This window comes from Daldinia caldariorum (genome assembly GCF_022478825.1).
Source record: "Daldinia caldariorum strain CBS 122874 unplaced genomic scaffold F4812scaffold_11, whole genome shotgun sequence".
Lineage (NCBI taxonomy): Eukaryota > Fungi > Ascomycota > Sordariomycetes > Xylariales > Hypoxylaceae > Daldinia > Daldinia caldariorum.
The window spans coordinates 698,110-725,149 of NW_025953047.1; the positions used below are offsets into that span (position 1 = coordinate 698,110).

The following is a 27,040-nucleotide window of genomic DNA, read 5'->3' on the forward strand; positions in this document are numbered from 1 at the left end:
CTTATTAAGGGGTTATCCAAGGCTCAAGGCTTAGGCGCCATCAAAAGCTATGGTTAAAGCCTCGCCCAGAACTATTAATGACCGCCGTTTTGGCTGTGCAAAATAGGAGAAGGGAGCTAGAGCCTAGAACATCCAATAGGTTAGGTAATCAGGTACATTAGGTAGTAGACAAGCCTAGGCGGAACCGTGGATATGTACCTAAACCTAGGTAATTACTACGTACGTTCTTCATTAGCCACATATGTACGTATGTGCTGTCGGTCAGAATTCTGGGGAAACTAGCTCGTCTCCTTAGCACTTAGCATCTGGAGGGTCTAGACGTGCGGTGGTAAGGAAAGACGATCTGATCAACGATGAACTAACAAGAGTAAATTTGCCGGGCACCTGGGCATCCAAGATCACATCACACGGTTGTTGATATGCAAGCCACCCGCTTGTACAGCTTAACCTAAGGTAGGTAGGTAGCTTTGCTATCGCTATATACATGTATGATATACTACTATGTACGCAGCAGGAAGGAGGATAAATTAGTACCAATTGTTAAATAATCCTTCAGATCTTGATGACGTGGGTTTTATCAAGAATGGGAATTGAAAGTGCATATGGTGGTGGTAGGCACCAAAAAAATAAATCAAGGAAAAATAAAAAATGCAGGGGTGGACAGGAGCCAATCGAGCGGTGTTGAAGTCCCGAAAGAAAAGAAAGAAAAGGAGTAGGTACCTGTCTTAGACTCTTTGTTGTTGATGCGCCTGAAAGCCCCAATGAAGCCCTAATAATATATAACTGTAATAGTAATAAATGCATACGAGGGGTACTTCTCTTATGTACCTAACATAGTATGCAAGCCGAGATAAGCCTAGTCCTGCAGGTACCATGCAGCTTAGGCCAGCTCTAGCACGGAAGAAGCCTAGTCAGGGCCGATGCGTAATTTCGCTTCTTGGTCGGGTAATTTCCCAAGGCGACATAGGAAAGACCGCAGAAAGAAAATGGTCGATTTTGACAGGCCAATATCATCTTTGATTGGCTTGCGAGCATAACTCTCGATTGGATATTCTCCTAATTGGGATAAGCTCACCAGACTATCTAACCCCCTTTATTCACCTTTTCTTTCGATTCTTTCGACAAGCCTTCCTCGACCCAGGGTTGTCAGGCCAGTCAGGCCAGTCAGAGCAGTCAGGCTAAGCTTAGTACATCTCCAGTACATCTCACATTGGATGGATCCAATCTGCTTGAGGGAGATGCTTCTCTCTCTCTCTCTCTCTCTCTTTGGACCAAAATCTCGGAGTTTGACCACTATGGAGCTACATTTACACAGCAAGGGTCAAGACATTCTGGTCAGCTATTCGTCCGTGGAGGATTCCGACAGCTACCTTACATACATACATACATAACAGTATTAGTTGGCTATGTATCCCTCTAAGAAACAACCGGAAACTGGGCCACATTCAGACAGGCGACCCCGGTAGGGATCCATCCATCACAAGCACCATTTGGAGCGATGCAGAGAACGGAGAGCAAGGGGACCCAGGATCAGCGGGGACCAATGCTGCCACCCCATTTGCCCCGTTACCAATAAACAACCCATCAGGTAAAATTGGCCCTGGCCTGGCTGGGCTGGCTGGGCAGCGCCGGGACGCAATGGTGCCCCTAATAAAAGTACAAGAGATCTGCCGTTCCCATGATACCCTCCTTTCCTCTTTTCTTTCCTCACGAAACGACCCTATTGATGTCGATGCCGTGACGTGGAAAGCATCTCCCTAGCGTTCGTCCTTTCCTGCGTATCCTAACCCACCGCTTCACTCTTTTAGCGGGCACTCGTTTTTGACGATATAACGAAAAAAATAATAATTAGCTCTACACTTCAAATCGCGCAACCACCGACGACTTAGTCGATAGTTTCAATAAGCAATCATGAAGGCAACTATTGCGGTCGCTGCTGCTGCGGCCCTGGCCGGTGTTAACGCTGTCAGCGTTCACCACCGACACGCTCGCGCTCACGATGCCTTCAAAGCCCTTGAGAAGAAGGCTGACAATGCCACCTGTGGATGTACTACCATTTACAGCACCTACTACGGTGAAGCCACTCGTACGTCGCGAGCTTTTTACGCCAAACAAACAAACAAACATTGATTGCTAACTAAAACACTAGTCTCATTCCCTCCGGTCCCTACGACCCCTTCAACTACTGCCACGCCTGAGGCTACTCCGTCTTCTGCCTCTATCCCTCCGGCTCCGCCTGCCCCAACTACGAGTACCTCTACCGCCGTGCTTGTCCCTACGCCAATTCCTCAGACTTGCTCGACCACGGGTGTTTACACCTTCCCCGCCACCACCGTTACTCTGACTGACTCGACCACGGTGGTTGTTCCTACCTCGACCGCTCTGACCAGTGGTACCCACACCATCGGTGGTGTCACTACCATCGTAGAGACCGCCACCACTGTTACTTGCCCGTATGCTACGGTCTCTACCAGTGAAGGTGTCGTTACCAGCGTCATCGAGATCACGACCTACGTCTGCCCGTCTGCTGGTACCTACACTATCGCTCCTACGACGACAACTGTGGACAAGTCCACCATTGTCACCATTCCTAGCGTCACCAGCTACGCCCCTGGAACCTACACCCAGCCTGAGGTTGTCACCACTGTCACCGAGACCAACACGGTTATCTACTGCCCGTTCGACATTCCCACTCCCAGTGTCTCGAGCACGCCCATTGCGGTTCCGACTACCCCTGTCGCAGTCCCAACTACCCCCGTCGCGATCCCGACTTCGCCTGTCGTGATCCCGACTTCGCCTGTTGTCTCGGTCTCAGTCTCTATCCCCGTTGCCGTACCTAACACCCCTACCTCCAAGCCTGAGGATTCTAAGCCCAGCTCCTACCCGGCTTCTTCTCCATCTTCTCCTTCTACCGCAAAGCCTAAGCCCAGCGGCTCCCTCGGTGGACCGGTTGGCCAGCCATGGGGTATTACGTACACTCCCTATGGGACTGGCCCAGAGGGTGGATGTAAGAGCGCCAGCGAGGTTGAACAGGACATTGCTGCCATTGCCGCTTCCGGTGTCCAGACCGTCCGTGTCTACTCTACTGACTGTGACACTCTTCCCAACGTCGGTGGCGCTTGCGCTAAGCACGGCCTGAAGATGATCCTCGGTATCTTCATTGACTCTCCTGGCTGCGATGCTCACAACCCCACTGTTGCTGAGCAAATTAGCGCTATCAAGGACTGGGCTAAGTGGGATCTCGTCGAACTCATCACGGTTGGTAACGAGGCTGTCTTCCACGGTTACTGCCAGCCCTCGGAGCTTTCTTCCCTCATCACCAAGTGCAAGGGCGAATTCAGCGGCTACACCGGTCCTTACACCACCGCCGAGACCGTTAACATCTGGCAGCAGAGCGACTTCTCTTCGGCTATCTGCGGTGTTGTTGACGTCGCTGGTGCCAATGCCCACGCTTTCTTCAACACTCAGACTGTTGCCTCTCAGGCTGGTGAGTTTGTTAAGGGCCAGCTTGACATTGTCAGCAATATCTGCCAGAATGTCCCCGGTATCATTCTTGAGACCGGTTGGCCCTCTGCTGGCCAGGCCATGGGTCTTGCTGTTCCTGGTGTTGCCCAGCAAGCCGAGGCTATCAAGAGCATCGTCAAGGAGTGCGGTAACAAGGCTGTCATGTTCAGCTACTCCAACGACGCGTGGAAGGACCCTAACACCGCCTGCCAGTGCGAGCCTCACTTCGGTATTGCCACTGCTCTTGGCATCAAGATCAGCGTATAAGTGGATTTTTAAACTTGCGTACTGATAGCATTTAACTGTATATTGTTACGTCTTTATCCAAACGGGTTGCAATATCCACGCTTTTGGCTACGGAGAAGTATATGACGAAGGCCACCATCGCGGGGCAATTCGGTTTCTTGTATATCTGGAGGATCCCATACCCGTAGTTCCCTTTGTAACTAGAGCTTTGTCCGAGGGTGGAAACTTGGGGGGCGTAAGGAAAGCGAAAATGTATTCTCGAGTCTCTCAATCCAGCTGTCAATACTTTTTCGACCCGTTCCGAATGTAGGGTCTGCTTCATAATGTTGTAATCTAACTAGTGTCTATTATTGGATAACATCGTCTTAATCCTTCCTATATTCTTCTATGTGACGTGTTTCTCTACGAAATTCTTTGTAAGTCTGTGTTGTGATTGGGTAGGTATACCCGGTTTTTATTTTTATTGTTAAATCGCTTTCAAGTGTTCGTTGCTTTTTCTAAATCTCGACTTCCTAAGAAGTCGTATATGTACTACCAATGATAGGTGAACCTAGAGTATTTCAAGTTAACGCCTAATTTACCCCCTTGCTTGCGGCTTAGACTAGGTTAACTTTCTCCCCTTGATGCCAGGCAACATTGCACGTCTCTTAAGATCCTTCACCAAACGACCACGAGACAGGACCAAGGAACACCCCCGGAAATCTCTTTTGTGTCGCAATGGTGCGTACCGAACCTAACATAGTACTTGTGTTAGTATATATCAGCTAGGTACGCTAGATCGGCGAGTGGCCGTGCTCTTAAACTTGGACCATGAAACAGGAATTCGATGGGGTTGGGGGGAGAAGGGACCAGATTTGTTTAGTTCCCCCCGGAGAAGAGGAAGCAAAAAGAAATACGAGCGTGATCGACGGCGCGGAACCCCGTTCCGGGACAGAACGACAGGATGCGACATCGTTAGAGTCGAGCCCGTCGGCAGAAAGGGGCGGCGTTTGCCGAAACGGCTAACTACCTAACCAAGGTAGCTACCACGAATTTAACAAGGTAAGGAAGGGGTCAGTTATGTACCTACCTAAAGGTTAGTGGATTGGGTTGGGTTAGGTTGTTTTCATGTTGTTGGTAAGAAACACTTTGAACGTCTTCTATTATATATTAGGTACTTCATTATGTGCAATAGGGAAAGGTTCGGCTGCTTAATACCTACCTACCTCCTACCTGCTCGTGTTAAATTAACTACCAGCTATATAGTAAAATATAAGATATATAGTAGCTGAGTTGAATAAACACACTCTAACGGGAGGGAAGGGTTGAAAAGATCGCGGTTTGGTTTAACTTTTTCATATATTGCTTCCGTCCAAGATACCGGAGTGGACAAACTTGAAGAAGGATTGCCAGCTTCGACTTTGCGCAAGAAATATAGGAGATGATAGTAGGTACTCGGCGACTTTGGGTGCAGGTCCTGTTTTTGGATACGACATGAAGTTAATTTTGGTGATTACTGGCCTGGTTAATTTGTTGTTTAGTCAGGGGTGCAACGTGGTCGCAGGCCTTGATTTACTTTGATGTTCAGAGCGAGATAAATGGTAGAGATACCCGATATTAACTTCATTGACATACAACAGTGACTTGTATCAACTGTTCCCCTCGGACAGGGCAGCTGTATTCTCTATCAACGACAATTTTATATATTCAGTTGAGTAGGCTAGGCAGGTACCTAAGTTATATCAAACTCTCTTAGCTCGCACCGGTATGTGGATTTTAGTCTCATGTCTCTGGATTTTTAGAAACGATGGCAGTAGAGTCAATGTACTACTAGTTCTATTACTGGACGGACATAGAAAAAGTGTAAAATATACAGTTCACTAGGTCGGTAGGGAATAATGTCAAATTCCCCATCTTAAGCCCTATGCGCAAAGCTAAAATAAGTCAAATGCAACGTTCATAATGCACAATACAGCAAGCTACCATCTGCCATCTCCGAGAGAATATGCAAGTCAAACAATCACATCAAACCAAGCACAATCACAGTTCCTAGGCAAGTATCATATACACCACACCACATACAGTACATGGTAAAGTCGGAACAAGTGTCATCAATACAGCCTACTCTCTAAGCAGGTCCTTATCCTCATCCATTCGCTCTACCCAATCATACCCTTCCAACCTGTGGACAATCCAACTATATGGTACGCCTTGGGGTTTTTTTTCTTTGCAGATGCGCAACACTTGCTTTGCATCCTTCATTCACTCAAACAGCACAAGAATATACAGGGGAACCATCCGATAACACACTTTCCAGCCAACGCCCCCCCGAAGTGCTAAAGCCCGTATATAGGAGTGGCCTATTTCAAAAACCCGGCCTATGCATTCGTTAAAAATCCCGTTTCCCTTCATCAATACGTATTTACTGTGCTCAAGCGCCGGGGTCAGATTCCGGAATCTCGAGCTGTTCTTCCGGGTTGGCTTCAACCGGCAACTCGACGTCCTTCACTGGGTGAAGTAACATGGGCGGTAGACACATTCTCCCCTCTCCGCCACGCATTTCATTGACGCTAGTGCCGTTCTTGCTCTCGTCCGCAGTCAACTCAAATTCCTCGCCTCCATCATTGTTGACCTTCAACCCAAGCCATCTGCGATACAAGTTGGGTGCGAAACCTGAGTTATAGAACCAAGTGAGACCTATGAGGTTATGCTCACGCTGGCCGAAGACAGATGTACGGGATCCTCCGGTAGCTCCGTTTTTGCCATTGTTGAGTGTTCTCTCGAAGACGTTCGTAGGCCATTCGCGGTCCACGTAAAGAGGATGTGGTACAAATACGGCCTTGTAACCATGCTGTAAAGCGACAGTGCCGGGCCACATTTCTGGGAAAGCATGATGCTTTAGGAAGGCAGTCTCCCGGTGCATCTTCAAGAGCAGTCGGCGAGACATGCGCGATGCTGTGATGATCTGAGCTCTGCGAGGTGGCATTCCATTGCCACCTGTGGTATTATAACCAGTAATGTCGTCGGCTAGACCCCAAGTAGTGCCTTCAGGATCGAACATGGGATTGAACGTAATATAATCAGCTTCTTCGCCAACTCCCCATACATATTTATCTGTTTTGTAGGTTGTCTCCGGCACGGGGTCATCATCCGGCTCAAACCAGTCTTTAGGATCTTTGGGTCTTTCAGGTCCCCAAATAGGCTTTTCGCCACGACCAGACTGCGCCTGCTTGTTGGCTCCAGGAACATTATCCCAAATGTTATCGGCACCTGTAGTGCCCATTTCGGTCTGCACACGTGCCATCTGTTTGAAGTCCTCCCAAGTTCCATGGACAGAAGGTAGGTAAAACCGGGCGTTTCGTTCCCAGAGACCCTTTCGGGGCTGCTCCTTTGCCCATTTCTCTATCTTAGTAAACAGGTCATAGTAATGGCCGATATATCGAATATCCATCTCCCACTGCCAGTAATAGTCGTATTCTGGATGTAAATAGGCAAAATGTTGCATAGCCATTTGCAAGCCACGGTAGACGCCGTGAACGGGCAGATCTGGGCCACGAGCAAAAAGATCGAAAATTCCCTGGTAGAGCGACAGCATTTGTGTTTCCGTCCAGAACGTTACAATGCCCCGGAATTCTTCCGGGATGGTTTCTTCAATTCGTCGTCGGTACACCTCTGCATCTGCCCAAATTGGGTGTGCGGCGTCATTCTTGACTTGAACGAGCAGATGAACATCATATCGACCGCCGGATGCCAGCACCAACTCGCTGATCAGGGAGCGGATGTTCATGATATCCTCTTCCCTCCAGAAGTATTCATCCCAGCATCGGATAACTACAGCGGTCCTTGGTAACTGTTTCCCTGTTGATGCACTTTGAGGGGTTGAAACCGAGCTCTTTTCATCAGCTGACTTGTCTGTCTTGTCTGTCTTATCGGCTGGCGACTTGGACGACTCGGAAACCGAAGAGTCTCGCGACTGGAGCTTCGTGGTAGCAATATCCTCGTTGATGTAGAATCCATGAGGAGAAGGCTGCCTGGGGGGTACTTTCTTATAACGCGCAGCATTTGTCTGATAGCACCGTCTCTGAACATCCGCCCAGTCTGTGCCTTTCCAGTCGACTTGGGGTACTTTTTCCCAGGTAGCCTCGAACCCTTCTTTTTCACCGTGTTCCCCAGTGCCGAGACCACCAGACCTGACGGAATAGCCAAAACCATATGGTCCATACCGGCCATAGCGCTCGAAGCAGATATCCTCGGGAAGACCTAGGAGCTCATAGGAACCAAGTACCGGTTCGGGGAAACCGTTGGGACGACCCTCGTAGTAGCGAATAGGAGGCACACGTACTTTGTTCGCCTTGTCGATGAAGCATTCCTGAAACTGTTCAGGAGTTTGTTGGAAGACGCTTGTAGGGTACCGAATATATTCCTTGCTGGCAGGCAAGTTCCGCTCGTCGACGTCAGACTTCAAGTTGGTGGTGTTGACATAGGACAACTTGTCGATGGGCTGTTCATCTTTGGACCGGGGATACTCGGGGGTATTTTGAGAGAAAGGTACTAAATTCCTAATACCACCGTAATATCTCGTAAGGAATGGGTATTTCTCCCACGAAGGAGGCGTGGAAGGAGGCCTGTCGATCCTACCTTCTGCCAGAGCCCTGTTCTCATTGTGGCTCGCCCGGATGAGGGAGAATACCATGGAGAGAATAAAAAAGATTAAGCCAAAGCAAAGATACCGGACAACCTTGTTTGGTAGACGGTAGCTGAGCGGTTGGCGGGGTTTGCGAGGAACTGGAAATGATCTCTTGGGCATGATGGGGGTTGCTGAAGTGGAAGCGCTTGTGAATTTTGAATCATTGGTGTCAGGGGATGAAGTAGAAGAATAGTCGTAAGAGTCGTTTGAATCTCGTTCCTTGCTCGTCGAATGTACATTTTCGTAAAGAGGTAATTGGGATTGGCGACCCTCGCGGGAACGTAATGGGCTGGAAAGTATTCCCATCTTAGATGGGGGAGCAAGATTCTATCCAACACTATTAGTTAGCATTTTTGATATTTACCTAGGTAATAACAGAGAACAATTCTTTGTTTGTGATGAGCTACATACTTTGTACACCAACTTTGGTTCAGATCTCTTGATCTATCTTCTCGCGCCCGGCTTGGGTAATAATAGTGCTTAGGTACCGAAGCGACAGATTCGCGACATATGTATACCTATCCACAGATATGTTTAATATTTGTGGTATACTTGATATTGGCGTTTTATCAGATCCACTCGTTTGGAGAGTCTGGAGAGTCTGGAGATACTGATTTCGAGTTTACATAAATAAAAATAAATAAACACGAGGGAAGTATAAAATCCTACCTTAGGTACTATGTAGTCGAGGGGAGATTCGTAATCGATAGGTAAGTTGATGATGATTTGTTTTGAGAATTCCGCTTTCTCCTTTTCGGTCCAATGGCCACTTCCCCCTTATCCCTGCTGTCACCCCTGTCATGTTAACGACCTGGCAACCGTAGGAAGGTGCGTTGCAGGTACCTGGGTACTTCAATACTTCAACTACACGGCTATAGTGTACACTACCTAGTACCTAAGCAAACGACGTAATTGTTGATGGGCCAATCAAAAGTACGAAGTAATGCATCTTTGTTAGGTAAACGCCCAATGACGGACCACGGTTCGGATAAGTGAAGTTACCTAAGCCTTCATTGACTTATTACATGCTTCATTTGTGCTGCTTCTGCATTCATACTGCATACCGCACATAATATCGAAACCCTTAAACTGACTTGTCAAATCCGTTCTTTTAATACTACCTAGGTATGTATAAGTCGCACCGGCGGTTATATGTTGTACTTCAACATTGGCATAACTTCACTTAATGTTTGCTAATTGAGTGAGAATTCGTATGGTCTATCGGCCTATTCTGCAACTTTATCCGTAACATGTTCAAGTACAAAGAGGAAAACAAATCGAGAGAGCCTCAATACTATATCGCCCACGTGGCTGTGAACACCACACAAGTTTAGCAAACTATTAAGATGGCACCCGATGTGCCCTGGTATGTATACAAGTTCACTGCATGCATGAAGCTGAACTACGATCACCCACAATTGCCTAGGCAGGCCTACATGTCTTAGAAATATCTACATACACCCTGGGAGCATATCGGGTATTCATAGGAACGACGATTTGCAGCCACTTGTACCTCCTTGCAGCCTCGGGACGCCAATGGTATCGATCCGTAGCCGGTACTCGTCCTTACTGGACGATGCTACGTCTGGATATAATCCGGAACGCCTCGTTGCAGCCGCTTGGAGCAAAGTTGCGACGTCGTCTCCGACTGCGGGCTCTCACCTGCAGCCGAAAATGAAGAGCAAATGCTACCTTGGACAGTATATAGTTGCGCATATCTGCAGGTCCGATCACATAGACGCAGCAAACTCAGCTTTTTACAGTTGCGTGAAGTCACGCGACTTTTCGCCTTATATTACTGCGCCCAAGTTGGAATCTTAGGTACTGGACTACATCGATTTTAAAGTCTATTTCATGGCGAGGAGATGTAATACATCACCATTTCGTCAACCCTCGGCCATGGTTATGTCAAGTTTCCATCTTGAATCCACCTAAACTGTGGACCAATACCTCTAAACGTGTATGAATGTGTGGACGGTCACTGGAGACCTTATGTTACGTGCGGGAGTCCAAGTGGCCATTTTTCTCTATAGACGCTCTCGGTTGTCTCGAGTTACGGGTTACATGTATGTCAAGGTTTGCATACCGATTCCGCTGACAAGTCGCAACTAGGAGCTTGAACATGTACAACCCATGTACGCGCTTGCTCTTGGCTTTCTTCCTATCACTCGACCTCGGGCAGAAATCAGCTGGTCAATTCACGTCTCCATGTCTATTATTCCTTCTTGAATGAACTATAAAATCCTCCCCAAGTCTCTTTTCTCTTGCCTTAATAGTCTACTCCACGAGCAAGACTTCAAGTGGCTTTTAGGCTCTCAGTTGGCTTCCTTCCCCAATACATATTTCTTCAACTCTTGCTCATCCAGGTATTCCCCTCTATGATAAACAGGCTTCATTCTACTCGTATGGTCTTGTCAATAAATACCCAAATAATCTACTCTACATTATGTCCCATACACTTATAAGGACTGACACGGCGAGATCCTCATCTCCTACCGACATTTGTCCTACTCGTCATGGTGACCCTCTAGCCATTAACGTAACTATTAGACAAGACCCTCTATCTGTGACATTGGATGGGCCAGCTATCTTCGTCATTGCCATCTCGCTGATTCTCAGCACGCAATTGCTCCAGTCCTCAACTGTAGCTCTTCTTATATGTATAACCACGGCCGTTATATTCGTCCACAACGATTACCAGAACTACCTCAAGCTTGGCCCTGGAGGCACGCCGGCCACATTTCCTGGGTACATTCGTATCAATTGGCTCAAACTCTGGGCTTGCCGAGACCCTTTCAACGCTCTTCCAGCAGACCCGGACGTACACCCAGCCGTCGGGATCCTCCGCAGAAACCCCCTTCCCTATCGCTGCGGGCTGCGCCCCAAAGTCGTCGGAATCGCTCCGCAGCGGCAGGTGAACCAGTTCGGATCACGAGAGTGCTACCTGTCCCTGCGACGTATCTTAGAGTCCCACAGCCGCGATCACTCGGAAGAGGTGGGAGTAGGCACCTCGTGCTTCGAGAAGCATGGTCTGGGTTTATTTGCGCGATATCCCGTCAACAAGACCTGCCAGGGCGAGATCTGCCATGTGCACGACTCGGACCATTCGATGCACCTCAATCTGCACCCGGACGACATAAAGGAGGTTATCGAGAAGGGCTGGGGCCAACGCCATCCTCTGACGAGCCAGTGCATGCTGAAGATGCCTGTTCCCAAGCAATTTACGATGGTGTATGCTCCTCGGTCGACGGACGAGTTGAGAGTCGTGTGCCAGATCATTGAAGCTGCTGGTTACTGGGTTAGGGCAAAGGATATGAAACTGGACGTCGCAGGGGAAATTTGAACTATTAGTCTATTACATGGTGATACGCAAACCGGGCGACTAGAGCTGAAAGTCTTACAACGTACAGAGTACGCGAATACTCCTAAGTACTAGGTTGCCTAGATCGCTCCTTGACGTTGGAAATGAGCCGGCAAATCACGAGAGATCAAGGTCAAAACACAATATCACTTAAGAGTAGACTTTATGTCGACAATACAAAAATACTTTTTTTAATTCCTGAGTTGCCAACTGGACGAGTACACCCATGAGTAACACACACATGTATAGGGCGTGCTCGTAGAGATGTCTACTCAATCTTAAGTCGTTTACATAGCTTAATAAGTCGGCAAGACCGCTGAGATAAGACCATCTAACTCAGTCACTTATACGATCTCAAACCGAACTCTTGTAGTTTTTAATAACCTCGAGGGGGACAGCATTTTTTTACTTTAATTGTGTGATGCTTCCCCTTTAGCACCAAATATCGTCCCCTAAAGAAAAAAACAAAAGGTGTTTTGGGGACAACTTTTTAAGTAAACCCATGCTAAAAAAAGGAGCCAAAAAAAAAAACCTCACCGGTCGCTGATACCAGTCCTAAATAATCGTACATCAATCATAATACCCTCCTTCCCGCGGCGTCTGCCTTGCTGCAGCGTATAATACACACAATAAGCAAGCACAGCCTCCGTGATATTAAGTAAGAATAAATGAGTACCTACCTAGGTAGGTAGCAGCACCACCGCAACAGCGGAGCTACCCCATCCCATCCCATCCAACATCCATCTTTACGCATCAGTCAGGTAGGTCAGTCATCATTCCCGTCATCAGCATCCGCCTCGTCGCCCTGTTTCTTGCCCGACTTGCGATAGCGCTCGCGGCCCGTGGCGACGGTAGCGCGGACGGTGCGGCCGTCGAAGGCGCGGCCGTCCATGAGGCGGACGCAAGCCTCGGCGGCCTCGGGGGTCTTGAATTTCACGCTCGCGATGCCCTCCTCCTCGAGGTCGTACAGCACCACGTTCGTCACGGCGCCGAGCTTCGAGCACTCCTCCCGTATGTCCTCCTTGATCTCCAGCATCGCCGCCGGGTCCTCCTCCAGCTCCCGCAGCGTGAACATGTGCCGCAGGATCACCACCCGCTCCCGCCGCGACCCCATCTCCAGCTGCGCCCCGTACGGGTCGTCGTCGTCCCAGTCCGCCAGCTTCGCGTCCAGCTTCTGCGTCCGCTTGATGATCTTCTGCTTCTCCGCCTCGCGCGCGCGGTCGGGCGCCTTGCCGCCTCCTAGGATACGCTTGCTGCGCTCGCTCGTCGCAGTGCCGTCGTCCGCGTTAGCTTCGCTGGTATTATTATTATTATTGTTGTTATTGTTATTGCCGGCGTCCCCGCCGTTCGGCGCCGACGCCGACGCTGCTTCGTTCTCGTACTTCATCTTCTTGTAGCTGGAGTCGGCGGCCTGGACGCGCATGCGGCCGCTGGCGAGCCCGGACGAGGAGAAGCGGAAGTCGGTGTCGTCGAGGAGCATGATGGCCATGTCGACGCTCTGGGGCTTGAAGAAGACGATCAGCGCGTCGCCCTTGAAGTTCCCCTTCTCGTCCGTGTACAGCTTGATGCGCGGGCGGCCGCTGTCGATCTCCTCGGCGATGACGCCGCACTTGCGCGAGAACACGTCGTGCACCTCGTCCACGGTCACGTCGAGCGGCAGGCCGGTGACGTAGATGGCCGTGTTCTGGCGCGGCTGCGGGGGCTGTTTTTGGCGCTTCTTGGGACGCTGTTGCTGACTCCTTGGGCCATCCCCGCGGCCGTTCTGGTCGTCTTGCTTGCGCTTCTTGTTGTTGCCGTTGTCCTGCTCGTTGTCTGGGCTCGCGCTACCCCCGTAAGCTAGCTGCTGCTGGGCGAGCAACTCCTCGTCAACCACGGGTATCCACCGTTTTAACTGGTAATCCCACTCGAACTCGCTCCCATCGTCCTGCACGGCGATGTATTTGTTGTCGAGCTTGGAGAAAGAAATTCGTTCGTCCTGATCGAATTCGTTCGGATCTGTGGGAAAGGATAGACCCGGTCCAGGTTGAGGATCAGCCATTGTCTCTCGTACGTCTATAAATCAAACCTGGAAAGAAGCGGTAGCTTGGGTGGTTTATAGTTTTTTTATGTTTTTTCTTTCTTCTTTTTTTTTTAAAAAAAAGAAAAAACCATGCAATGTAATGCGTGCGATTTGCTCGGATGGTGTTAAATGTAAGTAGTTGTAGTGGATGGTTAACTCGGCTTAGCAGCTTTAATGCGCAAGCTTTATGCGCTACGGCTAGTATCTGTACCCTGGTTGTACCTAAAAAAAAATAGGTAGACGTCAATGGAACACAGTATCGAATTTATTACCCATTCCATGCTAAACCGTAGAGCCAAGGCCATCCTTCATCCTTGTATTGCCTTAGTGGGTTTAGTGTATTTTATATTACATCACATTACTATATACCTAAGTGTTTACACTATATTCACCTATTCTCACCTGCCAGCGTCGACTCCTATTTAGAACCACAGTCAGTTAATCGAAACCGGGCAATCTGGGGAGAATTGCTACTTTAAATTTACCTCGCAAGCCTTCTTTCTTTCTTCTTTTTTTATTAAAAAAATAAAAATTTATTGGCTTATCACTGACATCCTAAAACGACTCTCGTGCATGTAAGCCGGCTTTAAAACTAAGCTCTAGAATATACAACTTCTAGTTAGTATCCGAGATCATATAGAACAGCTGTTTCCGGTTTGACTTTTATACGTATTTCAAATGGAAAATGGTGCGTGATATAGCTGCGGCGTAGGGTACCGCTAGAATCAGTGTGAATTGAGACGATGAGTTGTAATGATGACGAGCACGTAAGACGGGAGCTTAGGAGCATGAGAAAGCATCTATCTGCATGTTGTACTAATGACTTAGAACAAACCTCCATATTGTACAAGGTGTATTATATAACAACTAGTTGCTGTAGATTTTACGATAGTTCCATTGTATACTATGTATCCGTCGGGCCGTGATACTATCTTACGACCATGAGTATTACCTACCCCTTACAAGATGCGTTATGAGACCTTTCTTCTAAATGGTTAAAGGCAGTTCTTCCTGGAAACATTACTATGAATGATGCTGAGGTAGCCTAAATGTCACAAGACCCAATACTAAAATAATGGGATAAGTAGAGAAAACAGTCTATTGGGATTATTGCATACTTGACAACTATGCTGAAGCAAACCGCTATACCAGGGCGGAGGGCGTAACATATAAGTAGAACTTGGACTTGGACTTTCTCCTCACTTACGTCGTTTGTTCCCCTATATTGTCAATGCAAGAATATATCTTCTATCATGGGAAACCTCCCGCGAATATTCCATAGAGCCAGATATCGCAGCACTATCTTATAGCTAGAGCAGTCTCTCAATCTAATCAAGATATACGGAATAGATGAGCTCAATACCTAATACACTAAGTGGCCAAGGAGTAAACATCATATTCCAACCTTTAAATCATGCTGCAATTCTTTTTTTCTTCGTACTAATACCTACAAGCCCAGCATGGTAGTCAGTCTACCTACGTAAATACAGTCGTGCTCTCTCGCACAATAGCCCTTCGTAAACCCCCGCACCTGAACGCCGGATGCAATGCAAAACATGCCCACCGGCTAATACATACTATGTTAGGAGGTAGGTACCGGTGCAGGATGGCTGCCAAACAGGAAGAGACTCTCTTCGTCCGCTTCCCCTCCTCCCAGATTCCAAAAGGTTGATTACTTGTTCGTTTGGTCGTTTATCTGTTCTCGTTTCATTTCTTGCCCTTCTTCTTCTTGCTGGGCGTAGTAGGAGAAGAGCCCGAGTCGACCAGCACCGCGTCATCGTCGCTACCTTTGACGGAGGAGCCCTTGGTCGACGACTCCTCGTCCAGCTCCCGCATGAAGTCCTTCTGGATCGCCTCGCGCCGCTTCTCCCACCACTCCTTGTCCGCCTCCCCCCGGCTCTCGATCTCCTCGAGCCCCGCGCGCAGCACCGTGTTCGCCATGATCTCGTTTGCCGACTGGAAGATGGTCTGGCCCCAGCCGGGAGAAAGAGCGTTGGCCTTTGGATGATTGAGTTAGCACGAATATGCGCGCACGCTTCGGCGGGGAGAAAGTATAGTATAGTATAGTATAGTATAGTATTTATAATATATTATATTATTCCCAAATGATCTGATCTTTGTTCTTACCTCTGTTACTACGTCGCGGAGTTCCTCTTCGATTTCCTTCTCGGCCCTCAAAAATCTCTGGTTCAGATCCTCACCGACGCTGCCCCGCTGCAGTAAGCTGTTAAGGGCCTGCTTCGAGGTTCGGATGTGGATGATGCGACGGATGTCCTCGACAGCTCTCCGCAGCAGCGCGGCCCGGATGACGCTATCGGGGACTTTCGGCGCCTTCTCTTGACCGGCTTCGGGCTCCATATGTAGCAGAGTCAGGTAGATATTCCGTTGCAGATGCGGCGGGAACCACGGCTCGAGATTCGCATTTTCGGCTGTAGATTTCTTTGTCAGTTATGCGGGCGCTTGTCTTGAGAGGCGATTGCAGGGAAAGCCATACAAGCCTTGCGTTTTCGATAAACTGTCGAAAATGTGTACAAGGAACCTCCAAGAACACCGATATATGCAAACGGGAGCGCAAGGCTCATCCAATCTATGTCGAACATCTTGTGTGCTCAGTCAAATGGTGTAGACTGGGAAAATGTGGAAAAAAAAAGAGAGAGATGTGAAATGTGAAAGACACCGTTTTGATAAAATATCGAAATGCAGCCGAAGTAGGCAATTAGCATGTGCCCTTTTTGGCAGTCGGGATCTTGACACTTTTCATTAGGGATGGGATTGACATTATACGCTTAGCGTATAATGTCGTATAATGCAACATTATGACGCATAATAGAAGTATTATGCACATGACGGAATACGGACCCTTAATTATCCGGCACACTATTGTAACGAAGTTACATTTAGGCCTTATTTTCAAACCTCTACTACGGCCTCACTTTGAATTTCTTTTACCTGGCTCCTCTTACTTTAATTCATTTAAGCTTTCTAATGATTATAAGGGTAATTTACCTCGTATCTTAGCTAGTATATTTGAATTTACGTGGATAAAAGGCAACTTATTAATCTTTTCTTGATCTAAACGACTGCACTTAACGTTGCTGATGTAATTACGCTAATATTCTATTATACTATGTGTATAATGTACATATTACGCATTATGTATATAATGACGCATAATAATTCTATTATGCGCATTATGCCCATCCCTAGTAGGTACCACCTGTAGGATGTACGTACCTTCGTGTAACTAGGTACACTATGTTAGGTACCTTGTATGTATGTACCTATCTAAGCGCCAACAGATCCGCACATTTTCACAAGCCACAGTTACTAAATTTGGCACGTACACATTGACCGCCTTTGCCTTAGGTAGTTAATTTTTTAGTTTATCGTTACGGGCTACCTAGCTATCAATTTTTCTTCGGGAGCTGATACGGCAGAATTTCTTCCCATCCCATCTCTAAACTTATCAACGACGGGGTGCGCGTTTGACAAATCACTTGCGCAACCTCGACCAATCTAAATTACAACGAACGATGTCGACCCCAAGACCGGAGTTCGTCAAGTTCACAGGCCACAAATCCTTCACTCAGCGCCTAGTACTTGCGACATTAACAGGACGGCCCGTACATATCTCCAAGATCCGTTCCAACTCCCCCACGAATCCTGGTCTCGCCCCGCATGAGATCTCCTTCCTCCGTTTACTAGAAGCCGTCACCAATGGCAGTTCTATGCAGATATCCTACACGGGTACCACGATAACGTATCAACCTGGCTTGATCACGGGCGCCATACCGGGCTTTGGCGCTACAGACGACGTCCTCGAACACCACCTACCCGCAAATTGTTCGCGAGGCGTTACCTACTTCCTCCTACCGCTATGCCTCCTCGCGCCATTCTCTAAATCACATATGAATGTCCGCTTTACAGGGCCGGGCGTCATAACGTCAGCCACCGAGACGGGTGACCTTTCGGTCGATTCCTTCCGTACAGCAATCCTACCCCTATATAACCTCTTTGGCATTCCCGCAGCCCGGATAGAGCTGCGGGTGCTTCAGCGATCATGCGCCGGGCCTCACGGGACCGGCGGCGCGGGTATCGTCGAACTAAGATTTGCGAGCCAGGTTCGGTTACCAAAGACATTACATCTAAACAGAAGCCCCGGCAGGATAAAAAGGATACGAGGCGTTGCATATGCAACCGGTGTGTCGGCGTCAAATAACGCTCGCATGATACACTCTGCGCGTGAAATACTCAACCCTTTCGTGTCAGACATACATATCGCCGCGCAATACGATCAGGCGCCGTTGGTCCCGGATGCGACAGATAAACCGGGAAGTAAGAAAAGGCTGGGCATCGGATTTGGTCTTAGCTTGGTTGCGGAATCCAGCGCTGTGGGCGTACTATACTCGGCAGACGTTGTAGTACCACCCAAAGGAGGAATAATTCCTGAGGATATTGGGAAGAGATGCGCATACCAGCTCTTAGAGACAATAAGTTTGGGAGGTTGTGTAACCGAAGCTGCTGCGCCAACCGTCTTGACGCTGATGGCTATGGGATCTGAGGATGTTGGACGTTTACGTCTTGGAAGAGATGTTGTGGGGACGGAACAGATTATAGGACTGGCACGAGATTTAAGAAAATTCGGAGCCAGTAGTTGGGGGCTTCGGGACGCCGAAGATGACGACTCGGGTGAAATAATAGTTTCGGTAAAGGGGACTGGAGTCGGCAACGTGGGCAGAAAGACTGCGTAGTAATGATATCCTTGAAATTTATACACTGGTATTTTAACAACTATTTATGGCTGCCTTGGCTGAGCTGAGGCTTGTCTCGCTCTCCTTTGTGCTGCCAAGGCCGCGAGCGTCGCATTATATCCAACATTTTGTATGGCGTAGGCGGCTGCGCTTTCGGGAGAGTTTGCCCGGGTATGCCAGGCGTTCCGCAGTGACTGTCGGATATTGAAATTGGCCAGGACAGCATTGCCAGATCTCAAAGTGTCAAATAAACTCTCAAGGTCGCTTGTAGAAGCGGTGGCTTGTCTTAATAGGCCAACCCTCTCTTCTGTGTTGCGCTCATTGCCATTACCATTTCTGCCTCCCAAAGATTGCATTTCGACATCGTTTGTCTCATCCACCATAGGCGCATCCCGTAAAACTCCTCGCTCCTCCGCATCGTGATCCTGCCCGGTAGGAGTAGTAGCAGTCTCCTCCGCAGTGGTTTCTAGGCGATCTATCTGCCTCCTCGGCTTTACCACCTTGCGCACTCTTTCTTTCTCGATGTTCACAGTCAACATAAAGCATTGCAGTCCCAGTATCAAGATATCCAGTAGGAGAAGGGAGAATTTAGAAGACGGCGCCTTTTGCCCAATAAAATCGAAAAGTATGCCACCGTGGAGATAACCTCGAGACGCCTCGCCGGCTTGGGGTAATGACGTGAGCAGATGTAATAATATACATATAAAGTTGGGACCGAGGATTGCGGAGACGTGATAGTTGGGTATCATCAGAATGGAATCTTCAGCCTTCGGGCTTATGAACAGGGCTTGAGAAACCCATCGAATCAACAGTCGGAAGAATGAACAGCTAGATAGGTATATTAGGTTAGCGGTTCCAATAATAGACGGTTAAGTTTTCTATTTAGCGACATTAGAGCAAAGAGGGTTTTATCATACTCCATATAGTATAGCGCACATAACTCAGCATAGACTATGGTATCTAAGCTGATACTTAAATGCTTCATGAAATGAAGCTTTTTTGTAAGGCCATCCTTTGCGGCCTGGGACAGCGACGGGTTCTGGGTAGTAGTAGTGTCGCCGTCGGGACTCTGCTCGGAGGCTGTGGAAAGTGGTGAGCCATCGGCGTTGTCCTCTCGACGATCGTGGGACATACGATGAGGTTCCGCCGGCGTGGTCGGGGTGGAAGCATTGTTCATAGCTCCACCTCAGTCGACGTGAGAAGCCACCGGTAAATGTGTTTTTACATGCTGCGAGGCCGTCATAGAAATGTGAATGAGTTGCCTATTGCGCAGGCGCTGGGGGGGGGTGGGGGGTGGAATTAATGGCGACAAGATAGGGAGAGGGTGGTATTTGGTATTTGCGGCGTTGATTTTCAAAGGAATTGCAAAGCCACAAGATGGGAAGCTGAGCATCATGTTAAAGTGGAAGCCTGAGAGCGCCGTGTGCATAGGTACATAGCTATGTACATACATAAATGTACATACATGTAAGTACAGTACGTAAAATAAGGCAGCCGTACTATCCGTGCCACAGGATGTACCTGTGGCGGTTGAGCAGCATTTCGGGTAGCTGACTAAATTGGTCGCTTAAATTCATAACCCCCAGAATTTGTTAACTGCAAAGTCTTAATAAATAGAAACTTTGGGTACCTCCTTATGTAAGTACCTCTTCGTACAAAGTACCTGTTAAAGAATTGGCTGAACAACTTTATGAGGTTGGAATCTTGGAGCACTATTCTGTTTTCCAAACGTAATCTGTTATATTTTTATATAATTTCATGTACAATCTATTTGACCTGTTGTATTGCATTACCTCTTGGTTTATTTTATACTATCCACACGCGAATCATCCCTTTGCAGCTTTTGCGGCTTCCAAAGCTCCCACAACTGCAAACGATACTATAGGGGTTATAATATATGAAAGCTGTGATGGTAGTAAGCCTGGGCCTGAGCCCCAACTTCATAAATGCTGTGAGATTTGGGTGTAATAATACTTACCGTCAGGAATTTAGCTACTGACATCCGTATCTTCTGGTCTGCTCCGCTGATGTCGGCCAACGCAAGGACCTTCATCGCGGTAGGACCGATAGGCATCATCATTAAAGCCCACCATAGCATTGGATCATTTGGAAGTATATCAGTGTAAGCTGCCAGGGCCCAGATAAGGGGTATGCTAATACTATAGCGGATGTGAGCATGGCATTAGATCGGAAGCTAAGCAAAACTTACGCTGGCCAGAGTATGAACCTGACGAAGGTTATAGACAGAACGGTACCTAGAGGCATTGTACCCGCTTCCTCGCCTTCTTTCATTCATCGGAGGCTTAAGCTTAGTTTAACACCAACGACGACAACTTGGAGAGAAACAAATAGTTCTCCGACGTTCTTCAAACTAGTGGTGAGCCACTAAATACGTATGTTAATATCATATCCATTCGAGAACTTTCAGTCATTCTACCATGGTCGACTAGATTTCTATAAAGAAAAAAAAGGCAAGGGGATGTAAAGTGTGAGTGTGGTTTTGTCAGTTGTGCGGCAGGCAATATCCATGTGATAGGCGAATGTAAGTGAAGAGAGCAGTTGGTCTTGATACGGTTTACTACTGGTACGCACCGCATTGAAATATCCGCCTTCCTCTATGTCGTCGAAGAAAATTCGATGCAGGGGCGGTGTGAGCCCTATTATCATCCCAATGACTGCACCGATAAACGGCGGATTGAGGATCGTCCCCATAGCCGAAAGCGTTTTTTTGAACTAGTTTCGGACTGGCTTTAAGATAGCTTCGAAACTTCAATGTAAGCTCGTTTCCTATTCTGCGTTCCCAGAAGACAACTTTCCTTGGGAGAAGAGATGTGCGCTCAGTAGGGTCATCCGACCCGCCGTCATTTTCAGAGTCAACGGGTGAATCACCACCCAGGCCATTCTCACGGACTTGTCGGCTCTCGGGGTTTGTTGAATCGTCATGCTCATGCTGCTCGCCAGTTATCCACTTCGCGCCTTGGCTAAATGTTATAGTATTATTGACAACCGAGCAGGCAAGGAAGTACGTGCGTGCTCGATCAATTCCGTCAGATGCCTGGTTAGCACCAACTAAAGATGCCAATACTCCAGTTGTCTCTAGCGACTGAAGCAACAGCAAAGGAAGAGATTCGGTATTATTGAAGGCAATAGCAGGCAGTGCCCATTTTGGTAAGCGAAAGAAGGATACTGCTGCTTTTCCAATGGCAATGGATGTAAGGGTAAAAAGAATGGCCCAGATTAATAAGGGGTTAGAGGGTCATCTGGAGATTTTTATGTGATGGACATATGTCATACGTACTGATAATAGGAACATAGTTAACTGCTGTGTCCAGATGCAACTCGGATCCCAATTTAGTGATCAACAAGCAAGGTAGCAGCACATTGACACAGAGGTGTGATATCTCTTCAGCGGCCTCCGTCGTGACTAGGCCAAACTGAGCAGCGATAACACCGCAACCAATTGTCAATAATACTGACAGCGAAGCCTGCACAGCACCGAGAAAGGAAACGAGGAATGGTGAGGCCATCTTACAAAAGAGGTTCGAGAGGTTCCTCTAATCTTTGAATTCTATTGGAGTAATTATGAAAAATCACAACATACATATATTAAATCGGTATATAGGTAGGTAAGGTTATAGGTAAGGTACAATACCTATAGAAGTCAGGTACCTAAAGGTATACCCTAATTTAATACAAAAATACTACTACTTTACAGACGACGTCATTATGCTTTACTAAAAAGTGGAAGTACCTAGGTAAAGTACCTCACCTACGTAATCGAGAAAAAGCGAGATAGAGTTCCGATTCGAATAAGGTTTTCCAATTAACTTATACCGTATCCCACTGGATCGGATCTGCCAAGAAATTAGCTCTCCTCTTCCCTGCTTTCCCTCAACCCTGCCTCCGTTAATCGCAGCTCAATTTTTTAGCGGAGCCCTTAGCGCCTCTTTTTTTCTATCCTTATCGGGTTTATCTATACATCGATAGGCGCATGCCCTGAATTTTATCAACTTATTAGACACAAGGACCGGATCTTTTCGAGACTTGTTGAATGTTTTAGTTCAGATATAATTTGAGTCATAAGGGCGCAAAGGATCCATATCCCCCTAGAAGCTCAATTGACTTCAATTGGGAGTAGGGAGCTCCAAATTCTGGTCTCGCAAGACCTCGTCCCTTTTAAATCTCCCCAACTTCACGAGCATCTCACGAGCAACCTCACGAGCACCTCACGAGCACTCATAAGCTCCTAGCTTGCCATGGCTCTCTCAACCAAATTCGCGGGTCGAGCACCTGCTTTGTTGCGACATGCCCGACAACTACCTATCACCCGGAGACCACTTACCACAGCGAGTCTCCGGGCTCCTTCTCAGCTTCTCTCCACCCGAAAAGCTGGGTTCTCACAAGGGAGGAATTTCTCTGTCACAGCCCTCTGCTCTGCCGGAAATGCAGCTACTGCTCAAGAGGCGCCAAACCCAAAAGCCTACTTGGAGAGTGGCGTCATAAAACCAAGAGACGTCGTGGATGTTAAGAAGGTGTTAGTCATTGGCAGTGGTGGTTTAGCCATTGGACAAGCTGGAGAATTCGATTATTCAGGTTGGTGCTGCAATATCACTCCCAGCAACCAAGCCGGCTTGGTTGCTGGGAGTGACTCATACTATAACCGACCACATTGATGCTAACATCCAGCTTTGTATAGGATCACAGGCGCTTAAGGCTCTTAAGGAGGCCGGTGTGGCATCTGTCCTCATAAACCCTAATATTGCCACTATCCAGACCAACCACGTCCTCGCTGACGAAGTATATTACCTTCCTGTCACCCCTGAGTATGTATCCTACGTTATTGAGAGGGAACGACCTGATGGTATCTTCCTGTCCTTTGGTGGACAGACTGCGCTGAACCTGGGTGTGCAACTACAGCGCATGGGCATATTAGAGCGATATGGCGTCAGGGTTCTCGGCACGAGTGTTCACACCTTGGAGTTGAGTGAGGACAGAGACTTGTTTGCCAAAGCCCTCAACGAGATTGACATTCCAATTGCGAAGTCAATTGCCGTTGGCACCGTTGACGATGCTCTAGATGCTGCTAATAAGGTCGGATATCCTATTATCGTCCGTGCTGCCTACGCGCTGGGTGGTCTAGGTTCTGGTTTTGCCAACAATGAAGAAGAGCTTCGTAACATGGCAGCCCGCTCTCTAACTCTCTCGCCGCAAATCCTCGTCGAGAAGTCGCTGAAGGGCTGGAAGGAAGTTGAGTACGAAGTCGTCCGTGATGCAAACAACAACTGCATTACTGTTTGTAACATGGAAAACTTCGACCCCTTAGGAACTCACACGGGTGACTCGATTGTTGTTGCGCCCAGTCAAACACTCAGCGACGAGGAATATCACATGCTTCGATCGGCTGCTATCAAGATCGTCCGCCACCTCGGTGTTGTTGGCGAGTGTAACGTCCAATATGCTCTTCAGCCAGACGGTCTTGACTACAGGGTGATTGAGGTCAACGCCCGTCTTTCCCGTTCATCTGCCCTTGCCTCAAAAGCTACTGGCTACCCACTAGCATACACTGCGGCGAAGATTGGTCTAGGTCATAGCTTGCCTGAGCTACCAAACGCTGTCACCAAGACCACGACTGCCAACTTTGAGCCTTCTCTTGATTATATCGTAACGAAGATCCCCCGTTGGGACTTGTCTAAGTTCCAGCACGTCAAGCGTGATATCGGTAGTGCTATGAAGTCTGTCGGAGAAGTTATGGCTATTGGCCGAACTTTCGAAGAGTCATTCCAAAAAGCTATTCGCCAAGTTGATCCCAGGTTCGTTGGTTTCCAAGGCGATAAATTTGAGGATCTTGACTATGAACTCTCACACCCAACGGACCGTCGGTGGTTAGCTGTCGGCCAGGCCATGCTCCATGAGGGTTACACAGTTGAGAGAGTCCACGAATTAAGCAAGATCGACAAGTGGTTCTTGTACAAGCTTCAGAACCTTGTTGACTGCACTAGGGAAATGGAAGCAGTTGGCAGCCTAGAGGGTCTGAAGCGAGACCTTCTCCTCAAGGCTAAGAAGATGGGATTCTCCGACAAACAGATTGCAAACGCTGTTAAGAGCAACGAAGACGCCGTCCGTGCTCTTCGATTAAGCATGGGCATTCGACCTTGGGTTAAGAAGATTGATACCCTGGCCGCCGAATTCCCTGCTGACACTAACTATCTATACACCACCTATAACGCCAGTTCTCACGACGTAACCTTCGAGGATAAGGGTACCGTGATCCTTGGCAGCGGTGTGTACAGAATCGGTAGCTCAGTCGAATTTGACTGGTGTGCCGTTAGTGCCACCCTTGCTTTGAGGGACATGGGCGAGAAGACTGTCATGATCAACTATAACCCCGAGACTTACTCGACTGACTTCGACACAGCTGATAAGTTGTATTTCGAAGAACTCAGCTACGAGAGGGTCATGGATATCTACGAATTAGAAAACGCATCTGGTGTCGTGGTCTCCGTTGGTGGCCAGCTCCCGCAGAACATTGCCCTGCGTCTTCAGGAGACCGGCAAGGCTAACGTCCTTGGAACTGACCCTAAGGACATTGACAAGGCCGAAGACCGACAGAAGTTCTCTGAGATTCTGGATAGCATCGGGGTTGATCAGCCCGCCTGGAAGGAGCTGACTTCCGTTGCTGATGCCGAAAAGTTCGCTGAACAGGTTGGCTACCCTGTCTTGGTTCGCCCTAGCTACGTTCTTTCTGGTGCTGCCATGACTGTCATTAGAAGCAAGGAGGATCTGAAGGACAAGCTTGAGGCTGCCAGCAGTGTGTCTCCGGATCACCCAGTGGTGATTACCAAGTTCATTGAGGGTGCGCAAGAGATTGACGTTGACGGTGTTGGCCACCAAGGTAACCTGATCCTCCACGCTATCAGTGAACACGTCGAGCATGCAGGTGTTCACTCTGGTGATGCCACACTGGTCCTTCCTCCAGTCAACTTGGACGACAGGACCATGGAGCGCCTAAAGGAGATTGCCCAGAAAGTTGCGAAGGCTTGGAACATCACCGGTCCGTTCAACATGCAAATCATCAAAGCCGATAACCCCGAGGGTGGAGAGCCAGCACTCAAGGTCATCGAGTGCAACCTTCGAGCGTCTCGATCCTTCCCCTTCGTCAGCAAGGTCCTCGGCACCAACTTCATTGACGTTGCCACCAAGGCTCTTGTGGGCAAGAACGTTCCCGACCCTACCGATCCGATGGCTGTCAAGAGGGATTACCTTGCTACCAAGGTCCCTCAGTTCTCTTGGACTCGTCTTGCTGGTGCTGATCCTTTCTTGGGTGTCGAAATGGCTAGCACGGGAGAGATGGCCTGCTTCGGTAAGGATCTCGTCGAGGCCTACTGGACATCCCTCCAGTCGGCTATGAACTTCCGCGTTCCCGAGCCTGGCGAGGGTATCCTCCTTGGCGGTGAAACCTCGAAGCCTTGGCTCACCAAGGTCGTCGACTACCTGTCGCCTCTCGGTTACAAATTCTACGCTGCCGGCCAAGACGTCAAGCAGTTCATCGAGTCTACTACCAAGGACAAGGTCGCCGTGGAGGTAATTGAGTTCCCCAGGGAAGACAAGCGAGCACTGCGGGAAGTCTTCCAGAAGTACGACATCCGCGGTGTATTCAACCTGGCTCTGGCTCGGGCTAAGACTACTATGGACGTCGACTATGTGATGCGCCGAAACGCTGTCGACTTTGGCGTTCCGCTGTTTATGGAGCCTCAGGTAAGCTGCCCTCCCTTTTTACCCCCACCCCCCCTTATATATATATTATATTTCTTTTATATCATGGTTTCAGACAAGCTAACTTTTCTCTCTTTATTTTAGACCGCGATGCTCTTCGCCCAATGCATGAACGAGAAGCTCCCCCGCAAGGAAGGCATCCCGTCCGAAGTCCGCCGGTGGTCTGAGTTCCTGGGCGGTAAGCCCTTGTAATTTACCTACGTCCTTACCTGATACCCGGAATTCGTAAACAATTTCCACATCTACACATCTATACTAAAGAAAGAAAAAAGAAAAAACCTATCGCACCACCACCACCACCGCGATGTTTTCTCTATCGTTCCTATCAAATAAAAGAAACGAAAAAAAAAACCCACCGGAAAAAAACTTATAGGCGTTGAGCTGGGATTTCTTGCTCGAGGAGGCGGACGGGTCAAAAGTGAAAAAGGCCAAAAAAGGGGAAAGAAAGGTGAACGATTTCCCAAACTTTTTTTTTTACCCCATTCATACGGCACTCCACCTCTCCTGATAGGAAGAGAGAAAGGGACAGAAAGAGAGAGAGAGAGAGAGAGAGAGAGAGAGAGAGAGAGAGAGAGAGAGAGAGAGAGAGAGAGAGAGAGAGAAGGGAGGCTGCTGGGTATTTTAAAAAAGAAGCAGAAGGGTAATTTAGGTAGGTAGGTAGGACGGTAGATTTAGGTCTG

The 27,040-nt window shown here is 48.3% G+C and overlaps 10 protein-coding genes across 10 annotated transcripts; 4 read left to right on the plus strand and 6 right to left on the minus strand.

The window, feature by feature from the left end:
- Positions 1-1,911: 1,911 nt before the first annotated feature.
- On the plus strand, positions 1,912-3,771 carry F4812DRAFT_460379 (glycoside hydrolase family 17 protein; the record flags this gene model as incomplete). Its single annotated transcript, XM_047937682.1, has 2 exons — positions 1,912-2,086; positions 2,150-3,771. 2 exons carry the CDS (start codon positions 1,912-1,914, stop codon positions 3,769-3,771), a joined length of 1,797 nt encoding a protein of 598 aa, XP_047789135.1.
- A 2,370-nt stretch (positions 3,772-6,141) lies between these two features.
- On the minus strand, positions 6,142-8,970 carry F4812DRAFT_67904 (uncharacterized protein). The gene is made up of 2 exons (XM_047939300.1): positions 8,828-8,970; positions 6,142-8,743 (listed from the first exon to the last, which is right to left on the minus strand). The coding sequence occupies exon 2, from the start codon at positions 8,720-8,722 to the stop codon at positions 6,161-6,163; it is 2,562 nt and encodes an 853-aa protein (XP_047789136.1). The 5' UTR covers positions 8,723-8,743; positions 8,828-8,970; the 3' UTR covers positions 6,142-6,160.
- Positions 8,971-10,549: 1,579 nt separating this feature from the next.
- On the plus strand, positions 10,550-12,151 carry F4812DRAFT_67918 (uncharacterized protein). Its single transcript, XM_047939302.1, has one exon. It carries the CDS (start codon positions 10,863-10,865, stop codon positions 11,757-11,759), a length of 897 nt encoding a protein of 298 aa, XP_047789137.1. The 5' UTR covers positions 10,550-10,862; the 3' UTR covers positions 11,760-12,151.
- F4812DRAFT_67917 (uncharacterized protein) lies at positions 12,152-14,037 on the minus strand. Its single transcript, XM_047939301.1, has one exon. It carries the CDS (start codon positions 13,813-13,815, stop codon positions 12,544-12,546), a length of 1,272 nt encoding a protein of 423 aa, XP_047789138.1. The 5' UTR covers positions 13,816-14,037; the 3' UTR covers positions 12,152-12,543.
- Positions 14,038-14,936: 899 nt separating this feature from the next.
- Positions 14,937-16,570, minus strand: F4812DRAFT_432941 (Sec62/63 complex, subunit Sec66). Its single transcript, XM_047934579.1, has 3 exons — positions 16,331-16,570; positions 15,964-16,265; positions 14,937-15,834 (listed from the first exon to the last, which is right to left on the minus strand). The coding sequence occupies exons 1-3, from the start codon at positions 16,434-16,436 to the stop codon at positions 15,544-15,546; spliced, it is 699 nt and encodes a 232-aa protein (XP_047789139.1). The 5' UTR covers positions 16,437-16,570; the 3' UTR covers positions 14,937-15,543.
- Positions 16,571-17,185: 615 nt separating this feature from the next.
- On the plus strand, positions 17,186-18,609 carry F4812DRAFT_67945 (18S rRNA biogenesis protein). Its single transcript, XM_047939303.1, has one exon. It carries the CDS (start codon positions 17,370-17,372, stop codon positions 18,585-18,587), a length of 1,218 nt encoding a protein of 405 aa, XP_047789140.1. The 5' UTR covers positions 17,186-17,369; the 3' UTR covers positions 18,588-18,609.
- On the minus strand, positions 18,610-19,935 carry F4812DRAFT_67949 (DUF1746-domain-containing protein). The gene is made up of 2 exons (XM_047939304.1): positions 19,505-19,935; positions 18,610-19,415 (listed from the first exon to the last, which is right to left on the minus strand). The coding sequence occupies exons 1-2, from the start codon at positions 19,762-19,764 to the stop codon at positions 18,632-18,634; spliced, it is 1,044 nt and encodes a 347-aa protein (XP_047789141.1). The 5' UTR covers positions 19,765-19,935; the 3' UTR covers positions 18,610-18,631.
- Positions 19,936-20,252: 317 nt separating this feature from the next.
- On the minus strand, positions 20,253-21,230 carry F4812DRAFT_67971 (uncharacterized protein). Its single transcript, XM_047939305.1, has 4 exons — positions 21,180-21,230; positions 20,797-20,972; positions 20,566-20,746; positions 20,253-20,491 (listed from the first exon to the last, which is right to left on the minus strand). Exons 2-4 carry the CDS (start codon positions 20,877-20,879, stop codon positions 20,414-20,416), a joined length of 342 nt encoding a protein of 113 aa, XP_047789142.1. The 5' UTR covers positions 20,880-20,972; positions 21,180-21,230; the 3' UTR covers positions 20,253-20,413.
- Positions 21,231-21,590: 360 nt separating this feature from the next.
- F4812DRAFT_432955 (uncharacterized protein) lies at positions 21,591-22,295 on the minus strand. Its single transcript, XM_047934580.1, has 2 exons — positions 21,678-22,295; positions 21,591-21,613 (listed from the first exon to the last, which is right to left on the minus strand). Exon 1 carries the CDS (start codon positions 22,112-22,114, stop codon positions 21,836-21,838), a length of 279 nt encoding a protein of 92 aa, XP_047789143.1. The 5' UTR covers positions 22,115-22,295; the 3' UTR covers positions 21,591-21,613; positions 21,678-21,835.
- Positions 22,296-22,476: 181 nt separating this feature from the next.
- F4812DRAFT_432956 (putative carbamoyl-phosphate synthase arginine-specific large chain) lies at positions 22,477-26,930 on the plus strand. Its single transcript, XM_047934581.1, has 3 exons — positions 22,477-23,180; positions 23,284-26,342; positions 26,445-26,930. Exons 1-3 carry the CDS (start codon positions 22,844-22,846, stop codon positions 26,550-26,552), a joined length of 3,504 nt encoding a protein of 1,167 aa, XP_047789144.1. The 5' UTR covers positions 22,477-22,843; the 3' UTR covers positions 26,553-26,930.
- Positions 26,931-27,040: the final 110 nt, after the last annotated feature.

Coding starts and splice junctions, on each gene's coding strand:
- F4812DRAFT_67904 (XM_047939300.1), bottom strand. CDS start 8,722: ATGGGAATACTTTCCAGCCCATTACGTTCCCGCGAGGGTCGCCAATCC.
- F4812DRAFT_67918 (XM_047939302.1), top strand. CDS start 10,863: ATGTCCCATACACTTATAAGGACTGACACGGCGAGATCCTCATCTCCT.
- F4812DRAFT_67917 (XM_047939301.1), bottom strand. CDS start 13,815: ATGGCTGATCCTCAACCTGGACCGGGTCTATCCTTTCCCACAGATCCG.
- F4812DRAFT_432941 (XM_047934579.1), bottom strand. CDS start 16,436: ATGTTCGACATAGATTGGATGAGCCTTGCGCTCCCGTTTGCATATATC. Junction 16,266..16,330: donor TTATCGAAAACGCAAGGCTT/GTATGGCTTTCC, acceptor AGAAATCTACAG/CCGAAAATGCGAATCTCGAG. Junction 15,835..15,963: donor TCCGCGACGTAGTAACAGAG/GTAAGAACAAAG, acceptor AATCATCCAAAG/GCCAACGCTCTTTCTCCCGG.
- F4812DRAFT_67945 (XM_047939303.1), top strand. CDS start 17,370: ATGTCGACCCCAAGACCGGAGTTCGTCAAGTTCACAGGCCACAAATCC.
- F4812DRAFT_67949 (XM_047939304.1), bottom strand. CDS start 19,764: ATGAACAATGCTTCCACCCCGACCACGCCGGCGGAACCTCATCGTATG. Junction 19,416..19,504: donor TGTGCGCTATACTATATGGA/GTATGATAAAAC, acceptor ATACCTATCTAG/CTGTTCATTCTTCCGACTGT.
- F4812DRAFT_67971 (XM_047939305.1), bottom strand. CDS start 20,879: ATGAAAGAAGGCGAGGAAGCGGGTACAATGCCTCTAGGTACCGTTCTG. Junction 20,747..20,796: donor AGGTTCATACTCTGGCCAGC/GTAAGTTTTGCT, acceptor CATCCGCTATAG/TATTAGCATACCCCTTATCT. Junction 20,492..20,565: donor CAGTAGCTAAATTCCTGACG/GTAAGTATTATT, acceptor CTACCATCACAG/CTTTCATATATTATAACCCC.
- F4812DRAFT_432955 (XM_047934580.1), bottom strand. CDS start 22,114: ATGGCCTCACCATTCCTCGTTTCCTTTCTCGGTGCTGTGCAGGCTTCG.
- F4812DRAFT_432956 (XM_047934581.1), top strand. CDS start 22,844: ATGGCTCTCTCAACCAAATTCGCGGGTCGAGCACCTGCTTTGTTGCGA. Junction 23,181..23,283: donor TGGAGAATTCGATTATTCAG/GTTGGTGCTGCA, acceptor AGCTTTGTATAG/GATCACAGGCGCTTAAGGCT. Junction 26,343..26,444: donor CGCTGTTTATGGAGCCTCAG/GTAAGCTGCCCT, acceptor TCTTTATTTTAG/ACCGCGATGCTCTTCGCCCA.